General features: G+C 40.9%; 1 protein-coding gene across 1 annotated transcript in view; it reads left to right on the plus strand.

Annotated features, from left to right (window-relative positions):
• The first annotated feature begins 1692 nt into the window (after window positions 1-1692).
• LOC115142654 (potassium voltage-gated channel subfamily H member 1-like) overlaps window positions 1693-17871 on the plus strand; it is a 61471-nt gene continuing 45292 nt past the window's right edge. The window contains exons 1-8 of the mRNA XM_029682274.2: window positions 1693-2565; window positions 5355-5478; window positions 6424-6530; window positions 6651-6779; window positions 7296-7414; window positions 8948-9115; window positions 9383-9607; window positions 12808-13237. Of these exons, the coding sequence (XP_029538134.1) occupies window positions 2493-2565; window positions 5355-5478; window positions 6424-6530; window positions 6651-6779; window positions 7296-7414; window positions 8948-9115; window positions 9383-9607; window positions 12808-13237 (1375 nt within the window). The 5' untranslated portion in view covers window positions 1693-2492. The remainder of the gene's footprint in view (window positions 2566-5354; window positions 5479-6423; window positions 6531-6650; window positions 6780-7295; window positions 7415-8947; window positions 9116-9382; window positions 9608-12807; window positions 13238-17871) is intronic.

Genomic DNA, 17871 nt, shown 5'->3' on the forward strand with positions numbered 1-17871 from the left:
CACGGCTTGTATCTGTTCAGACAAGCAGCAATTGAATATTCAAAATCAGAAGGAACTAATTTGTCTAGCGGAAGGACCTTTACGCACTTGGTTATATGAAGCCAAACTGCGGCTCTGCGTGCGCCGGTGAAAATGGAGTTGTTTACAGTCACACTCCGTAGACGAATAGGCTACAGGAAGAATATAAGATGTTACAATTTATTACACATAATATAGGCTACGTCTGTTTTGGATACTTTGGATGCGTTTTGTAAAGCCAATATAGAACCAGATGCTCTTATTTAAAGCCTTTATTAACAGAAGCGTCTACAAAGCTTTTCAGCATTTCAACGTAGGCTACTTTTGACTTAAACGTTATGCAAATATAAACAACTCAACGTTTGCAACGATGGCCCCATAGTAGGCTAATGAGAAGTAGAATATAACCCAACTGTACAAAATAAAATGCGAAATAAAATAACCAGTCGTTTGGGTGGCCTCTTTTTATTCTGAATATTGTCCTTGGTTTGCCAGCAGATGGAGACAAATGACCATTAACCTATTTCGAGAGACCCCACATTTAATTAATTGTTTATTTGGTTTTCGAATGTAAGTTATTCACTGTTTACTAGGCCCATGTAACCTACTTATGTTTGAGCGGTGAATTTGAGAGAGTTTGGAGATGGTTTTGACCATTTGGGTATCCAAAATGGGTATAAGGGCCTAATTAACTGAAAATGTCAGTAGGCTAGGCCTCTCAATCCACATTGGTATACCTCATTCCATTATCATCTGCCCAATCTATAAACTAAACTAAACTATGATGCAATTGTTGGTATTAAACACAAGACCCTTTAGATGGTCAATGATGACAGACCCCAGCAGTGTAACATGAAGGAGGCAAACTGGATATGAATAACGATAAGTATATAGCTAAAGAAATGGCTATTTTTGTTCAACTTATTATGCAGGCCACTGTAGTGTACCACATCTGAGCTGCATTTCTGTACAAAACAGTCTTTTGCTCACGTGCACTTTCCTGTAATGTAGGCTTACATCTAACCAATAGATAAAAACATCATATTTGGGGGGAGGAGGGGGGTAAGTGCACTATATCACCATTGCCATAAGGGTGCAGACATAGTACAATTACATAAAGAGAAACTGTTTACCCAAGATCAGGGGTCTTTTGTCACATAACATCATTGATGTAATTTCGTCACTATGCTACAACTCTCTTCAATCTGAATAAGCTCTATAGAATGAGATAATAGATGGTGCCATATTGAACTCGGGGAAACCACTAGGGCTATCTGAAACTATCCTATCTCTCTGTGAGAAACTGATTATATGTTACCAGCAAAAAAATATTGTAATTAGATTACATATACTTTTTAAATTCAGGAACTACTTTTAAATTCAGAAAGGATGTTTGTGGGGGGGGGACACTAACACCTTTGTTGTCTCAATGACATTCAAGGCAGTACTGGAAAACGTTTTTAAGCTTGTTCCACCTGAGCAAGTCTGACCACAAGTCAGCGACCACTATGATGACATACCAAATGAGTTTGATGGATCCTTTTTGTCTTCTTCTAAAACATTTTTGGTATTTGTTTCATTAGTACATTGTTCATATAGTCCCAAAATGGTTTGCATATCAGCAATCAAGTTTTCAAGATCTATAACTTTCAAAATACAGAAATACAGCTGGTATGATGCAAAACATTTTGGGACTATATCAACAATGGACTAATAAAACAAATACCAAGAGTTTTTGGGTGGAGTGTTCCTTTAGAGGGAAAGTAATCCAAAAGTAACTGAAAATAATCAGATTAGTTACTGAGTTTGGTGTAATCCAAAAGTTGTCACTGATTGAAATTCTGGACAGGTAACTAGTAACTAACACATTACATTTTAGAAAGGAGCCTAACCTACCCAACCCTGTTCCCTCTGTCTCTCTGTGTGTGTGTTGTGTCCAAATGTGTGGCGTCCTTGGGATGCCAGTCCTTGCACTTCTGAATACGGGCTACCTCCTCGAATTCCCCACAGTAGCCTATAAACCCATGTTCATGCATCAAAAAAAGGCGAGGAGGACGCACAACCAACCAGTGTGAAGTGCAAGCTATAGCTGTGTTCTTTTCCACTGCGCAAAAAAAAATCTAATTTCCAGTCAGTTTTCAATTTTTGGGTTCCAGGTGAAGGCCTAACCTGTGCTTCATAGCCTAAACGCAGGATTGTGGGGGTGAGGGTACCCATGTGCAAAGATGTCAGACGAGAGACAGGTGATGCGCTCTCTGCATGCATCCCGTCTTCAACAGAGGGAGCACAGCCTCGGAACGTGCCGTCGAACAGCATGAGGTGAGGGATTCTTCCGCTCATCATATCTAAGCATAACAGGGACCATGAAAGCAGCAGAGCGGAGATTTGAGCAGCTGTATCGTCCTACGGATACTTCAGACATCCTTTCACTCGAAAAGCGTTCTCTTCTTACCGACGTTGAATGACGAGGCGGAATGGCAGGTGGACGTCGAGGACTTGTGGCCCCACAAAACACTTTTCTCGAGAACATCGTCCGACGATCCAATGGTAGGAATGTGTTCGTTTTTATTTTGTAGGAAGACACACTGTGGATGATAGCCTATTGGCCAATCATTGAAAAACATGCATTTAATTATAGCCAAAACTCCCAGGACAACTAACCGTCAATTGACACCGTTTTTAAACATGTTTGATTAGCCTATTTGATTTATACATTTATACAGCCAGCATGCTATGAAAATAATGATTAAACAATTCAAACTAATTGCATTTAATGGATGTTGTCTTTACAACAAACAACTCGAATGAATAGCTGTGTCTACCATTGGTATTCCTTACCAGTCACCTTTACTGCACCTAAAAATAAACCAAAACATCCACTGTATTTCACACGATTTGCGCATTAAATAACTAAATGAGTAGATTAACATTTTCCTCTTGACATACTTATTCGATTCATGTTTTAAACCCAAATTACAAGTGTTTTTCAGATAGTCTAGCATTTGTTGGTTTGTGGAGGCACCCAGACTTGTTGGGCAAAATGAATCCGTTGACTTATTCAGAAAGTGACATGCTTATCTGTTTTTAACACTGTTTTTTGCCTCTTGCTTTAACCACTTTTCTTTTGAACTTTTCAGTTTGGACATTATCACATAGACAGACAGGTATAAACAATGTTTTAAAGTAGTGTCATGTCCCCTTTATGTTCTTCCCCAAATCCTCCGCCATAGACTTGTTTGTGTTCTGTAGACCCATTTTTCTTTTAATCACATGGTGAATCGCTTCACCCTCAAATATTCCCTGCACTTGCTTTCCCAGTTTTCATTCCTAATACTATTCTATGTGGAATATTCTCTAGTAGATAAACTCCCTCCAGTTTCCCTACTTACTCCCCATGTTTTCAAGGCGTTGTGTCAGTCTTGTGAAACATTATGTTTGACATACCCAATGTCTGTGATGGTCTCGGGATGGTCTCATGTCGGGCTGTGTTGTCAATATGTATGAAGAATACATATTTTCTTCAAATAAGAGCGAGATTAAGTATACTGTAATGGGGGATTTAGGATCAGCGTTTATGGCCTTTTAGATCACAATGAATAAGATGACAGGGTGGACCTGATCCTAGATCAGCATTCCTGATCTGAAACGCTTGAAACATCCATCCCCTGAGCGTGCAAGACAAGAGAGGAAAACATCTTATGTTCTCTCTACCCCCAGCCCATTATAGACACATAGGTTATGTATAATGGTACCAAGACCACTTCACAAATGGGGTAGTCCCCGCTCATAGTTTGCTCAGAGTTTTTCGGAATGGGGCAGCTAAGGTCGAAGGGTAAAACACCCAGCTGCTTGAAATGTGCTGGCTGATCACCTAGAACTGGGTCATTTAATGACACTGTAATGAATGTAGTCTTACAAGTGACGCCTGGCGATTAAACACAGCACCTTCTGAGGTCACTGCTACCGTTGTATCACTGCCTACCGAGCCAATGATAGACAATGTTATAATGATTGGCACCACTGCCCCAGCCAATGGTAATGTTAGTCAGGTTGCACTGAAACAGACAAGACCCCATTTACCAGGCTTAAAGTTGCGGTACAATGGATACCGGCACCTGAATCTGTCCAATACTGAATCTGTCCAATACTACACAAGAGGGATTTGTGGTGTTGTATCGTAACCCCTTTAAACACTGTCTAAGATCCAACTGGTTTGATGTAGTAGATTTCTGTAAATGAAAAAGTATGAAATAATCAGGTTAATATTGACCGATAATATTGGCAGATGATGTATTAGTCATATCGGCCGGGCTCTAGCCATAATAGAACTATCCTTGGTAAGACAACAGTGAAAGTGTTGGATTTTTCACTGTCAGGTTTCGCCTCTTCTCTCAACCTTGTTGCAGTAGCCTCGGATTCAATTTCCACAACAAGTAAAACATCTTTGTCAATATGCTGTATATCATCATGGCAAAGCTTCAGATGCTTCCTTTCACCTGCTTCTATAGTGGAGTTCGACATGTATTTCATGTCCAATAAATTCTACATTCACATACTATAGTTGGCAGTACATATTTAGAAGTATGGTAGTATATTAAGTATGCTTCAAACGTACTAAAATACCTCACAATTGTAATAGCTGTGTCCTCAGCCGTGTTTTGGGTTGCACTTTATTTTACAGTGCGCTAATTTGTCTGCCTGATATTTATCTAGATAGAAAATAGATGTACGGTAGATGGTAAGTTATTACTCAACAATATGCTGTAATGCTCAGCATTACAGTAATACTTGGTTTTACCTAACTCTAACTTGTTAGCTGTCTACCAATTTTGATTAAACATTTATTCTGATATATTTATTTTTATAATATAAGGTACAAAACACAATCAACATCAATATTACAATAATGCAACATCTATGTTAGCCAAAAGCTAATTTGAACCCATAGTCCCAGGGCAGGTAAGTAAGGGCAGTTACACAGCCACAATACACATACTCACTAAAACAATACAAAATACCAATACATTACATCCAATAATATATCATTCTAACGACAACATATTCATAATAAAAACAAAGTATCATCAACTGTCACCTTACACACGAGGAACCACAGATAACTTATGTGTATAGCTTTGGATAGATTTGAGCCATGTTTTCAATTTAAATGTAAAAGTACAATAATGATTTCATGAAATAAAGACATGTAGGCCTACATCCAGTTACCTTATAACTTCCAAGTCAAATAATGAGTTACCAGACAGTTAATAGTCCTGTAGTAGTTTCTATCAGTTCTTTCTGAACCAGGTTTCATGTTGTTTTCCCTCCCTGGGCAGATACCAACTTTGTTCTGGGCAATGCCCAGATTGTGGACTGGCCCATTGTGTACAGCAACGACGGCTTCTGCAAGCTCTCCGGTTACCACCGTGCTGAGGTCATGCAGAAAAGTAGCACCTGCAGGTACTTATGACTGCATTATGACACCACTGATTTTGTGGGTCAGCATTTTGTTTCACTGACAACAATACTATACAGTAGAGTATAAATACAGTATATCTACATGAACATATAAACATATCGGGCTGGTTTCCTGGACCCAGATTAAACCTACTCCTGGATTTAAAGGGGCAATCTGTATTTGCTACATCCGTTTTTAGATTTAAATGATAATATATACCCATTGATTCTTGAATATAACCTTCTTGAAGATGCCTCATTAGCTTTTCAAATGTCATACCCCATCAGAACCCAAAATAAAAGCTTTTTTACTCCTTTGTTTGTAAAGATTGGTATTGCAAACAAACACTGTATAGCCTCAAAACATGGTAAAAACAATCATTTTAATACCACAGATGGTCTATCCTTGTATCCATAGCGCTGTCCATGAATTTGAGAGTGATCAAATTTCTCGAAGCCCCATCCCGCTTTATTGCCTGAACTGCAGATTGCCCAATTTAAAGGCATACTCAATGGAAAATATATAATAAAAGGGATTTTTATTCCAGGAATAGGCTTAATCTGGGTTCGGGAGACTGGCTCATAAACGTATAAACATACAGTACATTCTATACATTAGTAATCATATTGTTACTCCAATACAAATAAGACATAAGCTGATAATGTTTGTTCCATGCAAATGCAGGTTATTTCAGTCTACAGCAGTCAAGTGTTTTGGAATGGGAGAAAACGCTATAGGCACTAAGGAATTCAAATGTGCCTCTGTCAATTCAACATGACATTCGCTGTGAACAGTGCTTATGCAGATGGCTTAACCATGATATTTGTGCGCCGCAATGTTTTTCGTGAGGCCTTTGTAGCCTGGATAATTAGTTTCAAGAATCCGAATGTAATTATCCAGTTTTATTTGTGTTGTATGTGAATTAGCACCAACAATGCCCTTTTCAGTTTCATGTATGGGGAGCTCACAGACAAGGAGACGGGTGAGAAAGTGCGACAGACCTTTGAGAATTATGAGATGAAGTCGTTCGAAATCCTCATGTATAAGAAGAATCGTAAGTGTTTCTTTGCTCTCTGTTGATTGAATCGTGTCGAATGTAATTGCTACATCAATTACTTATGAGACACATTAGAATATGAACAGATATCATGACGTCATTTTGTGTTTCCTACAGGGATGCCGGTGTGGTTCTTTATAAAGATCGCTCCTATCAGGAATGAGCAGGACAAGGTGGTGTTGTTTCTGTGCACCTTCAGTGACATCACTGCATTCAAACAGCCCATTGAGGATGACTCTGTGAAAGGTTGGCGTGACACTGAATTTGAGACAATCTAAGGAAGATTCTAATGAGGACAGGATCAAGCTGAGGATAGTAGATACAATTGGTTTTGGAGAGCTGCAAATGTGGGTTGCTGACATTATTGAGAGAAATACCACAGTGCAGCATTCCACATTACGACTTCCATTTTTGTCTGATAATTTGAGCCAGTAATGTTGGACTTTCTCAGAATTCCGAATCAACCACTAGCTGGCCCTTGTCTTTAGGCAGTTCATGTAGACCTGAAAGAGATGGATAGGTATACGCATGTGGTAGTAGTTGCATTTGCCATCTAATAAGCTATGAAGCATTTCTGCAATACTGAGTACACCTATCAAATCTTTTAAGATTTACAGATTTATAGATATGCCAAATTCAGACTGAATTTAGCTCTGTGTCACATTTGTTGAAATGCAGCATGATTCCGTCTTGATTTCAAGGCTAAAGGGAGTGGATATGGGTTGATTTGGTGTTCCACATTTCTTTGACTCTGTCATTCAGGATGGGGTAAATTCGCTCGACTCACACGGGCTCTGACCAGCAGCCGGGGAGTGTTGCAGCAGCTGGCGCCCACCGTCCACAAGGGCGAGAACGTCCACAAGCACTCTCGTCTGGCTGAGGTAGAGTGTGTGCCTCTGTCCCTGTTGATAAGCACTCATCCGCCTAAGTGTTTCCGGAAGGAGCAAGCGTCTCATATTTCCAAGCCCGCTTCTGTTTAGCTTCAGATGAAATGCCTAATCCTGTCCCCAAACTCACTCGCTACTTCTGAGATAAATTAAGTGTGTCTTTCAGTTCCCAAGCAGTTGACCGCAAGCCCTTGGCCACCTGGGCAACTGTAACTCTGCAGACAGACACAACTCTAATATGAAGGATCACTCTATATATAGTCCTGACCATAAACCCTTATGGCAGAAGTCCCCAATTACATTCAGCTGTGGGCTTGAGCGCATGGTCGGAGGGCAGGAACATAATTATAAATCATTTGTACACTGCAAATTGACCGCAAGAAGCTGAAACAGATATAGTATTTGACAAAGAATTTGTCCAGTGGGCAGCCCATTGGGGAACCCTGTCCTATGACCTTTGCTGTGGAGTTGTGTAACCTAAATGTACATTTACATTACTCATTTAGCAGACTCTCTCATTCAGAGTGACTTACAATCAGTGCACTAACTTATAATCAGTGCATAAAAGGACCGAGATGTCGACAAGAGCAGGATTCAATTAAATCTGCCTCAGCAATGTTTGACTTGTTTACAGACTTGATTATTACTGTACACTCTTTTTACTCTGAATAATGGAGCCGTCTATGCTACTGTCTACAGTGTATATTCCATACTGCAATGCTGGTTTGATTGAATAGTCCTTAGTCCTCTGAAAATCGCGAAGGCTAGAAATAAAGCCTCTAGTCCTCTGATATCCCAAGGGGACTGACTGTTTGGGTAGATATCTCCTTTGACATCTTCTGGGACTAGTCCAAGATGTCTTACCACCACCATCGTCTAGCAACATCCTGTTTCTTGAAAAATGGTGGAAAAGCTAATTGTGTTTAGATGGTCAGATAAGGTGCTCTGTTTACTAATGGGGAGATGTGAATGCTAGTTTAGGTAAAACAAAATGGCTACCATTTGTTTATTTGTTGATCCTGGAATGTTCCATCAATTTATTAAAAAATATGTGAGGGAGAGAGGAATTCCACTCTTATTTTGTATGTTATATTGATTGGGATAGAGAGATATGTCACACTATCCAAGAGATACCGAGAGATTAAATCAAGGCAACACTAAACTGTCTTTGTGTGGTCCAAAAGACGACAGAATGTTGTCATTATATTGCCATGACTTACTATTTTATATTATGAGTGTTATGTCAAAGTTATCGCTCTCATACAATAAGAGCCACTGTCATAACAAACTAAAATGTTGTCATATTTTTTGTGTACACTAAGTAAAAATGCACACCTGGAATGGTGAAGAGCAGAAGAAACAAATTACACACTGGTCCAATTCAGTGTCAGCCTGGTGGAACCAGCCTGATCGCGGTCACCATTCTACTCAGCGATGGTTGGTTCCACCAGGCTATTAAAGGTAGCTAGCTGCCAAAACATTGACTCATTCATGACTCGTTACCAACCGTTTCTTAACCAAACTTAGGTCCTCCAGCTGGGCTCAGACATCCTCCCGCAATACAAGCAGGAGACGCCTAAAACTCCTCCCCACATCATCCTCCACTACTGCGCCTTCAAGACCACCTGGGACTGGGTCATCCTCATCCTGACCTTCTACACAGCCATCATGGTGCCCTACAATGTCTCATTCAAGGTCTAAACTCCATTCAACTACTCACTAACCCTAACCCTTACCTTAACCCTTACCCTAACCTTAACCCTTACTCTAAACTCCAAACCGAACCTTAACAAACTGTTTATTTTATTTTTTTACTCTGTGTGTACTTTTATTGACTTATGTACCAGCTGTAAATTGCCAGTCAGGGATAACTTATATTCATTCTCTACTCTACTACTGAAATAATAAAGGTTCTCTACTCTACTACTTAAGTAATAAAGATTCTCTACTCTAATCCTCCAGACCAAGCAGAACAACGTCACCTGGCTGGTGGTGGACAGCATCGTGGATGTCATCTTTCTGGTGGACATCGTGCTCAACTTCCATACCACGTTTGTGGGGCCAGCCGGAGAGGTCATCTCGGACCCCAAACTGATCCGGATGAACTACGTCAAGACGTGGTTCGTCATCGACCTGCTCTCCTGCCTGCCGTACGACGTCATCAACGCCTTCGAGAACGTTGACGAGGTCAGTGGTTTGTTTGTTAACCGGGGTCTGTGTGTTTGTGGATGGATGGATATGGATGAAGACACACAGACAGACACACAGACAGACACACACATTGTTTTATGGATCTGGAAAACTCACCACATCGTTGGCTCCTGGAAAGCTCACCACATCGTTGGCTCCTGGAAAGCTCACCACATCGTTGGCTCCTGGAAAGCTCACCACATCGTTGGCTCTTGGAAAACTCACCACATCGTTGGCTCCTGGAAAGCTCACCACATCGTTGGCTCTTGGAAAGCTCACCACATCGTTGGCTCTTGGAAAGCTCACCACATCGTTGGCTCTTGGAAAGCTCACCACATCGTTGTAGCGTAATACATATATGTATATACTGTATTCTATTCTACTGTATCTTAGTCTATGCCGCTCTGACATTGCTCGTCATATATTTTATATGTTCTTAATTCATCCTTCCTTTACTTAGATTTGTGTGTATTGGGTATATGTTGTGAAATTGTTAGAGATTACTTGTTAGATATTACTGCACTGTCGGAGCTAGAAACACAAGCATTTCACTACACCTGCAACAACATCTGCTAAACATGTGTATGTGACCAATAAGATTTGATTTGATTTGACACAGACTGTGAAATTGACTATGACCGCTATTCACAACTAGTTTGGGTTTTGGTTCAACAACACAACCCCAAGCTCGGTTTACTGAAGCGAAGCGCCTCTCCTCAGATAAGTTAACTCAAGCATTAATCTTAATTTACAACAGACTTCAAGTGTCGCTTCAGTGCTGGGAATCGTCATCTGCACTGATGAAAGGTCACATAGGGAGAGTCATTTTGAGTCCGTTTGAATTATTTGTGACTTGAAATGTCTCTAGGGTTTTCACGCCCCATCCATAGGGACTGCTGGCGTTGGCCAAGCTTTCGAGCGATAATCGGACTAAATGCTCTGTGATACTACCAGATTCTTTAGAAATGGCTTCTTGACTATAGGGCCTGGATTCAAATAATCACAGATCACAGAGGCTTTTTTTTTTATACCCATTGTCAGTTGAAATCCCAGACTGTAAAAACGTACTATTACTTTGAATCCTGTTTTTAATCCCCGTAAGCAGGAAGTCGCCCCACTGTGTATGATGTCATATTGCTGAGTATACCTTTAACCTCTGTGTTCACCATTAATCACTCTACAATACAGTCCTACCCACAGCCAGCTGAGTCATATCAAATTGAAACAGAAAATAGATATGACTGAATAACACCAGAAATGTGCATGTTTTGGTTCAAAACAATGATGTGGATGACTCCTCTTTCTGAATGGTACTCTAATACAACTTCTCAGCAGTAGAAATGTCCTCCCCTGCAGTTGCCTAATGGTTGCCTTGGAGTTGCCAGATAGTCAAAGTTTTAAACACCATCAGACAACAAGGTTGCTGGGGAATACTGTGAATAGAGGCTGAAAAGTCAGAGAAGATCCTTCTAACATGTTAAAAAAGAACACAGGAATTGGAGGCTGGTAAAACAGCACATTTGTCTGATGCCTCTACCAGACATTCTGTAGTAAAACACACTGGAAGCAAACTTGACACAGAGGCCTTTGTAGGATGGCCCAGATCGTCTTGATTCACGCGCTAGTCTTGATAACCTTAAAGCAATCAATAGATGCTGCAAGTGATACCATTCTAACCTACGCCCAAGTACAGTATTATCAGCATAAAAATAACTCTGTACTGCAGAAGGCACAGATAAAGGTCAATATTACATTTAAATAATGAATAAAAAAGTGCTTCAAAGGTCAAACAACAAACATAGTTAGCCAAAACACTGCTTTTGGCCTTAAACTTTGGGCATTGTAACTTAGAACTGAAACAAAAGTGCAGAAACCACAATTTTTCCTCTCCACATCTCCAGTGTTATGTACTGTTGTGTTGTCTGCCTGTTGTTGTGCGAAGGGTGGTGTGCCGAAAGATTATAGCACCCCCACAAAGCCTATGGGCGCTGCATGTGCCTTTGCTGCACTTGTCAATGCCAGTTATCCTTCCTTTTCAGTCGGTGCTGTGCCTCATATATAAGCACGGTGCAGCTAGCAACCATTCTGCTCCTCTGAAGTGACGGCTTTCAGCACAGTGGCCTTGTTTGTATCCAAAGACAATTGTAGGGAGACATTCAAGTTGCCACAGGGACACATTTGAGCTTTTTTGTTTTTTTTCTCGGCTTAGAACAAAGCAGAGCTTCCTCTCTCCCTTTCATTGAGGAGATGTGTTTATTGTCGTTGAACGTAATTGCATTATGAATGTGTCCCTGGTGAATTGAAAATTGCTCGAGGCAAACGTGAGCAGAGGCTAGTGAGCTTACATAAACCGCACTGCATTATGTTTGTCTTAAGTACTAAATGTAGATTCACCCTTTCGGGAAGCGTCAGGCCCATGCATTTTGCATCTCAGCCTCTCTGTACAGTATGCCACACTAAGTCTTAAATGTTTTAGGGAATCTAGATTCGATGAGCAGTTAGTTTCACATCACATTTTGACGTTTGAAGACACCAAGAGCTTGATTCAAATTGAGCATGCAGAAGAGGGTAATGGGATTTTTGATAAAGCCACATACTAGGGACTCATTCAAATTCTGGAATTAAATCTCCAAATGGTTCAGAAACCTGTCCTCCCTAGTACTCATTCACATACCGTTATCGGAGTAAGATCCTGGAACATTAATTGTGGGTGCCTGCTCCGTGCCCATCTATGAAAACAAAAGTAACCCCTGGCTAAATTCATTCCGATAATGTCCTTTGCAGAGGTTGGTCCAGGACCCAAATAACCGTTATTCTGTCACATGGCAGTGTGGAATTCTTCACAAATCAAGCTTCTGTAGCAAAGTGATGTTTTGTAGAAGTAGCATGTTGTAAAACATACCCTCCAGCTATTATTTTATTTGATAGATAATGGCATTGTATTCATTATCATCAACACAACAGGGAACTGCACCATGGTACCAAATCCATATGCAGGATATAATGTACAGTGCTTTAGGGAGTTGAGTTCCACAGGGTTCACTGTTGGGACCCTTCCAGTTTATCTTTAATCAATGAATGAACAGTTAGTAAAATAGTTAGAACCATGAACAATGGATAATTGGCATGTCAGTAAAGCTCTACTTTTCATTCTCTCTCTTAGCCTAACCATGCCCCTCTTCTTTTCTACCCATCAGGGCATCAGCAGTCTCTTCAGCTCCCTCAAAGTGGTCCGTCTGCTCCGCTTGGGCCGGGTGGCCCGTAAACTGGACCACTACATTGAGTACGGGGCCGCTGTCCTGGTCCTGCTGGTGTGCGTCTTTGGCCTGGCTGCCCACTGGTTGGCCTGCATCTGGTACAGCATCGGCGACTACGAGGTCATCGACGAGAACACCAACAGTGTGAGGATGGACAGCTGGCTCTACATATTGAGCGAATCGGTGGGGACACCGTACCGCTTCAACGCCAGTGGCTCTGGGAGGTGGGAGGGCGGGCCTAGCAAGGACTCAGTCTACATCACTTCCCTCTACTTCACCATGACCAGCCTGACCAGCATCGGCTTCGGCAACATCGCCCCCACCACCGACGGAGAAAAACTCTTCGCTGTGGCAATGATGATGATCGGATGTGAGTAAGAACCCTACCCATGAACTTTTACTGTCGTCAAAGGAGGTTGGTAGGGGGAGACATAGGAGGACAGGCTCATTGTAATGGCTGGAATGGAATAAATTGAACCTCATCAAAACCATGTTTGATACCTTGTCACCGATTCCAGCCATTACGATTATATCTCCGCCCACCAGCCTCCTCTGACTGCCGTATTATCTTTATGAAAAATACAACACAATTGACGTTTCATTAAGAAATACCATGCCAGATGTGTCCCTTGCTTCTTCAAGGAGAGGTATTGTTAACAGGCCAGTATGTCTCTGAATCCTTGATGAATTCAGTTGAAGATAGCATGCTGTTTAATGCACTTACTATACAACTCAATCACAGCTAAATGTACCATCAAGTTATTACAGATAAATGCTTGACTGAAGCATTTATGAACATTGTGACAGTTCTAATCAGTTCCCGAAAAGACACAGGTGACTAATTTCACATGGAGCTTAAGGTTTATCATGAACAAGCCAATTTGTTTAATTTTATGCTGTGAAGATTGTACATATCTAAAGGGGATTTTCAAATCCTTTCATCCATTTTGAGCTGGCAAATGAGTGATTCATCGCGTGCCCATGGTTACAGGATTACTCCTTCTACTGGAGATGCGATTGACACAGTTTTGTCCCGGGTCCTATTGTGGGACATTGCATTAGCTTTTCATAAAACCCTGTTGTGATTTTAAATTGCATTCTCAATTGCAACGCAGGCCTCAAGATTGAGGAATGTGATGGGGATTGCAGAAATGAAAAAAAAAAGTTCTTATTATCTTCATTGTCTACCTGGAAATAGACATAAAATGTAATAGGACTGGGAAAACTGTGGCAGGCATCATCAGTTTGCGTGCTAGTGTCATGCTTGAAGTTTGCCAGTATAAAAAGTTTGTTTCACATGACTATGGATAGACCAGTAAACTTCAACATCCCTGTGATGTAACACAGTTGCGAAATAATGAGGTAAGCGTGATCTGCACCTTTCAACTACTATTCCACCCCAGAATGCATTGCTGACCATTTAGTATACATTATGATCCATACTGACTTGGTATCAATTTCTGAGTGTGAATCAAAACCACAAGCCTGGTGTTCGAAGCGTCACTCTCCAACCAACAGACCCTCATTTTATTAGCTTCAATATGTTAATACATACTGTACACTGTAAGAGTTGTTGAAATTTGGGGGGAAAGTTATCCAGCTCAGGAAATCAATTTGAGTAAAAAACAACCACGCAATGTTATGTAGTTAAATTATAACATACATGGTACAACCTGAATAACTAAGTGAAGCAGCATTGAATAACTAAGTGAAGCAGCATTGAATAACTAAGTGAAGCAGCATTGAATAACTAAGTGAAGCAGCATTGAATAACTAAGTGAAGCAGCATTGAATAACTAAGTGAAGCAGCATTGAATAACTAAGTGAAGCAGCATTGAATAACTAAGTGAAGCAGCATTGAATAACTAAGTGAAGCAGCATTGAATAACTAAGTGAAGCAGCATTGTTGTGTTTGTGTTGCAGCAGCAGATGAGGGGGAGTATACAGAGGTTTGCTCAGCACCTCGGGGAGAGACTGGCACTGCCCAGGGATGACAGTGATGCAGGGTGGCAGGTGACAGTGGAAGCGAGAGTGACAGGGGGGCATGGGGGGGTCATGCTGCTATTCCTCAGTGGTGGGAAGACAGTCTGCCACCCACAGCCTGGAAGCTGGACAGAAGCTTAGTCATGCAATATGTTTGCCAGTTGAGTCGCCTGCCAGTGTGTGTGTGTGTGTGTGTGTGTGTGTGTGTGTGTGTGTGTGTGTGTGTGTGTGTGTGTGTGTGTGTGTGTGTGTGTGTGTGTGTGTGTGTTATGGGTGGGATTTCGTTTGTGTCTTGGTTTTGTTTGTTTTTGTGAGGGAGTGTGTAGTGTATTTTCTGTATGTGTGTTTGAGCAGTCATAATTGTGTTGGGGGATCCTTTGCATGGGGTGATGTAAGTTTTCTTTAACAATCAGTCTTCCAGATAGATGACACAGACACAGGAACCTTGGTATAAAACTCTTTAGTAATAAAATGCAATTGCAGATATAGATTCACATACAGAATATCTCAGTAGTCTATAGTAAAGATCAGTGTGGCGAAACAGGAGACCACACTTTTTATACAACCTACCGTCAATCATACCTTAACATTGTTGCATTGGATTAGATACAAAGTATCTAAGATGAGAAAAACATGTCTAGACTATCTCGGCCTTGAGCCTGTGTGACTATCAGAAAGTGCAGGCAGTTCTCAGCCTGGGAACAAAAGAGGTACAGCTCCATTTACCCAGTACTTTTCCATCATTACTCATTGCAAGCATACAAAGGTTATCACATATATACAGTAATCATGGCATTGGTGTAGCCCCACACCTGACCCCCAGGGTAAACCACAACAATTGTGTAAACTGTCGCCATAAAACACAGAGATCCGCTCAACCCGTTGCATTTTGGCGGTGTCCAGAGCTTATGACACGGCGGTTGTTCCTGGCTGTCACGGTGGTCTTGTCTCAGTGCAGCCAGCCGTGTCATACCCTTCTGTGTCCTCATACGCACGCCAACGCTCTTCTCCCGCTTCTCTCTCTCCCACACGGCTTGTTAACTGATTATTTACACAGAGTAAACATTAAGAACACCTGCTCTTTCCACGACAGACAGACCACGCGATCCAGGTAAAAGCTACGATCCCTTATTGATGTTAAATCCACTTCAATCAGTGGAGATGTGGAGATGAAGGAGAGGAGACAGGTGAAAGGAGGATTTTAAAGCCATGAGACAATTGAGACATGGATTGTGTATGTGTGCCATTCAGCGGGTGAATGGGTAAGACAAAGTATTTAAAGGAAAATGCATCATACAGGGGAGATTTCTGTACTTTAAAAGTTACACATTTTGAAAACCTGATTGCTGATAAGCAAAACATTTTGGTACTATATCAACAATGGACTAATTAAACAAATACCAAAATGTGTTTTTTGGGTGGAATTTGAACGGGGTATGGTAGTAGGTGCCAGGTGCACCGGTTCGTGTCAAGAACTGCAACACTGCTGGGTTTTTCATGCTCAACAGTTTCCCGTGTGTATCAAGAATGGTCCACCGCCCAAAGGACATCCAGCTGACTGTTGGAGGCATTGATGTCAAAATGGGCCAGCATTCGGTTCCATGCCCCAACAAATTTAGGCTGTTCTGAGGGCAAGGGGGGGGGGACAACTCAATATTAGGAAGGTGTTCCAAATGTTCAGTATACTCAGTGTAACTGCCAGAGGGTCATCTGCCATGATTTCCATTCCAAAGTACACTGATGTGTTCTTATCTACAGGTGGATGTACTGGCCTGTACTTTGATGCAATAGCTTCTTCTTAAAATATAGTAGCAGTGGTAGTCTTTTTGTGAATTTAAACTGCTTTAATAAGTCTGGTTTTAGGATTTCTGCCCAGGTCTTTAAAAAGGAAATAGCTCTGCCATTTGATGTAAGCTGAGAGTTAGCTAATACTTCTCCTTTTCGAGTTAATAAAGTCATGTTCTCTTTTTTTGGGCCAGTAATGATGACTTGTTTGAACACAAATTCAACATAGCAGTTGTAATCCTCAAATAGAATACATTATGGAAATGTTCTCAAAAGAGGAATTGACTAAAATGAGAAAATTCACTTCATATACAGTACCAGTCAAAAGTTTGGACACCTATCTAGGTATTTCTTTATTTTGACTATTTTCTGCATTTTAGAATAATAGTGAAGACATCAAAACTATGAAATAACACATATGGAACTATGCAGTAACCAAAAAAGTGTTAAACAAATCCAAATATATTTTACATTTTTCAAAGTAGCCATCCTTTGCCTTGATGAAAACTTTGCACACTCTTGGCATTCTCTCAACCAGCTTTGTGAGGAAGTCACCTAGAATGAATTTCAATTAACAGGTGTGCCTTGTTAAAAGTTAATTTGTGGAATTTATTTCCTTCTAAATGCGTTTGAGCCAATCAGTTGTGTTGTGACAAGGTAGGGGTGGTATACAGAAGATAGCCCTATTTGGTAACAGACCAAGTCCATATTATGGCAAGAACAGCTCAAATAAGCAAAGAGAAACGACAGTCCATCATTACTTTAAGAAATGAAGGTCAGTCAATCCGGGAAGATTTGTGCAGTCACAAAAACCATCAAGCTCTAAGATGAAACTGGCTCTCATTAGGACCACCACAGGAAAGGAAGAACCAGAATTACCTGTGCTGCAGATGATAAGTTCATTAGAGTTAACAGCCTCAGAATTTGCAGCCCAAATAAATGCTTCACAGAGTTCAAGTAACAGATACATCTCAAAATCAACTGTTCAGAAGAGACTGCGTTAATCAGGCCTTCATGGTCTAATTGCTGCAAAGAAAACCACTACTAAAGGACACCAATAAGAAGAAGAGACTTGCTTGGGCCAAGAAACACGAGCAATGGACATTAGACTGGTGGAAATCTGTCCTTTGGTCTGATGAGTCTAAATTTGAGATTTTTGGTGTGTGGTTAACACCGTGAAGCATGGAGGAGGTGGTGTATTGTGTAGGGATGCTTTGCTGGTGACATCAAGTGCTC

The sequence above is a fragment of the Oncorhynchus nerka genome, linkage group LG15, assembly GCF_034236695.1.
Source record: "Oncorhynchus nerka isolate Pitt River linkage group LG15, Oner_Uvic_2.0, whole genome shotgun sequence".
Classification (NCBI taxonomy): Eukaryota; Metazoa; Chordata; class Actinopteri; order Salmoniformes; family Salmonidae; genus Oncorhynchus; species Oncorhynchus nerka.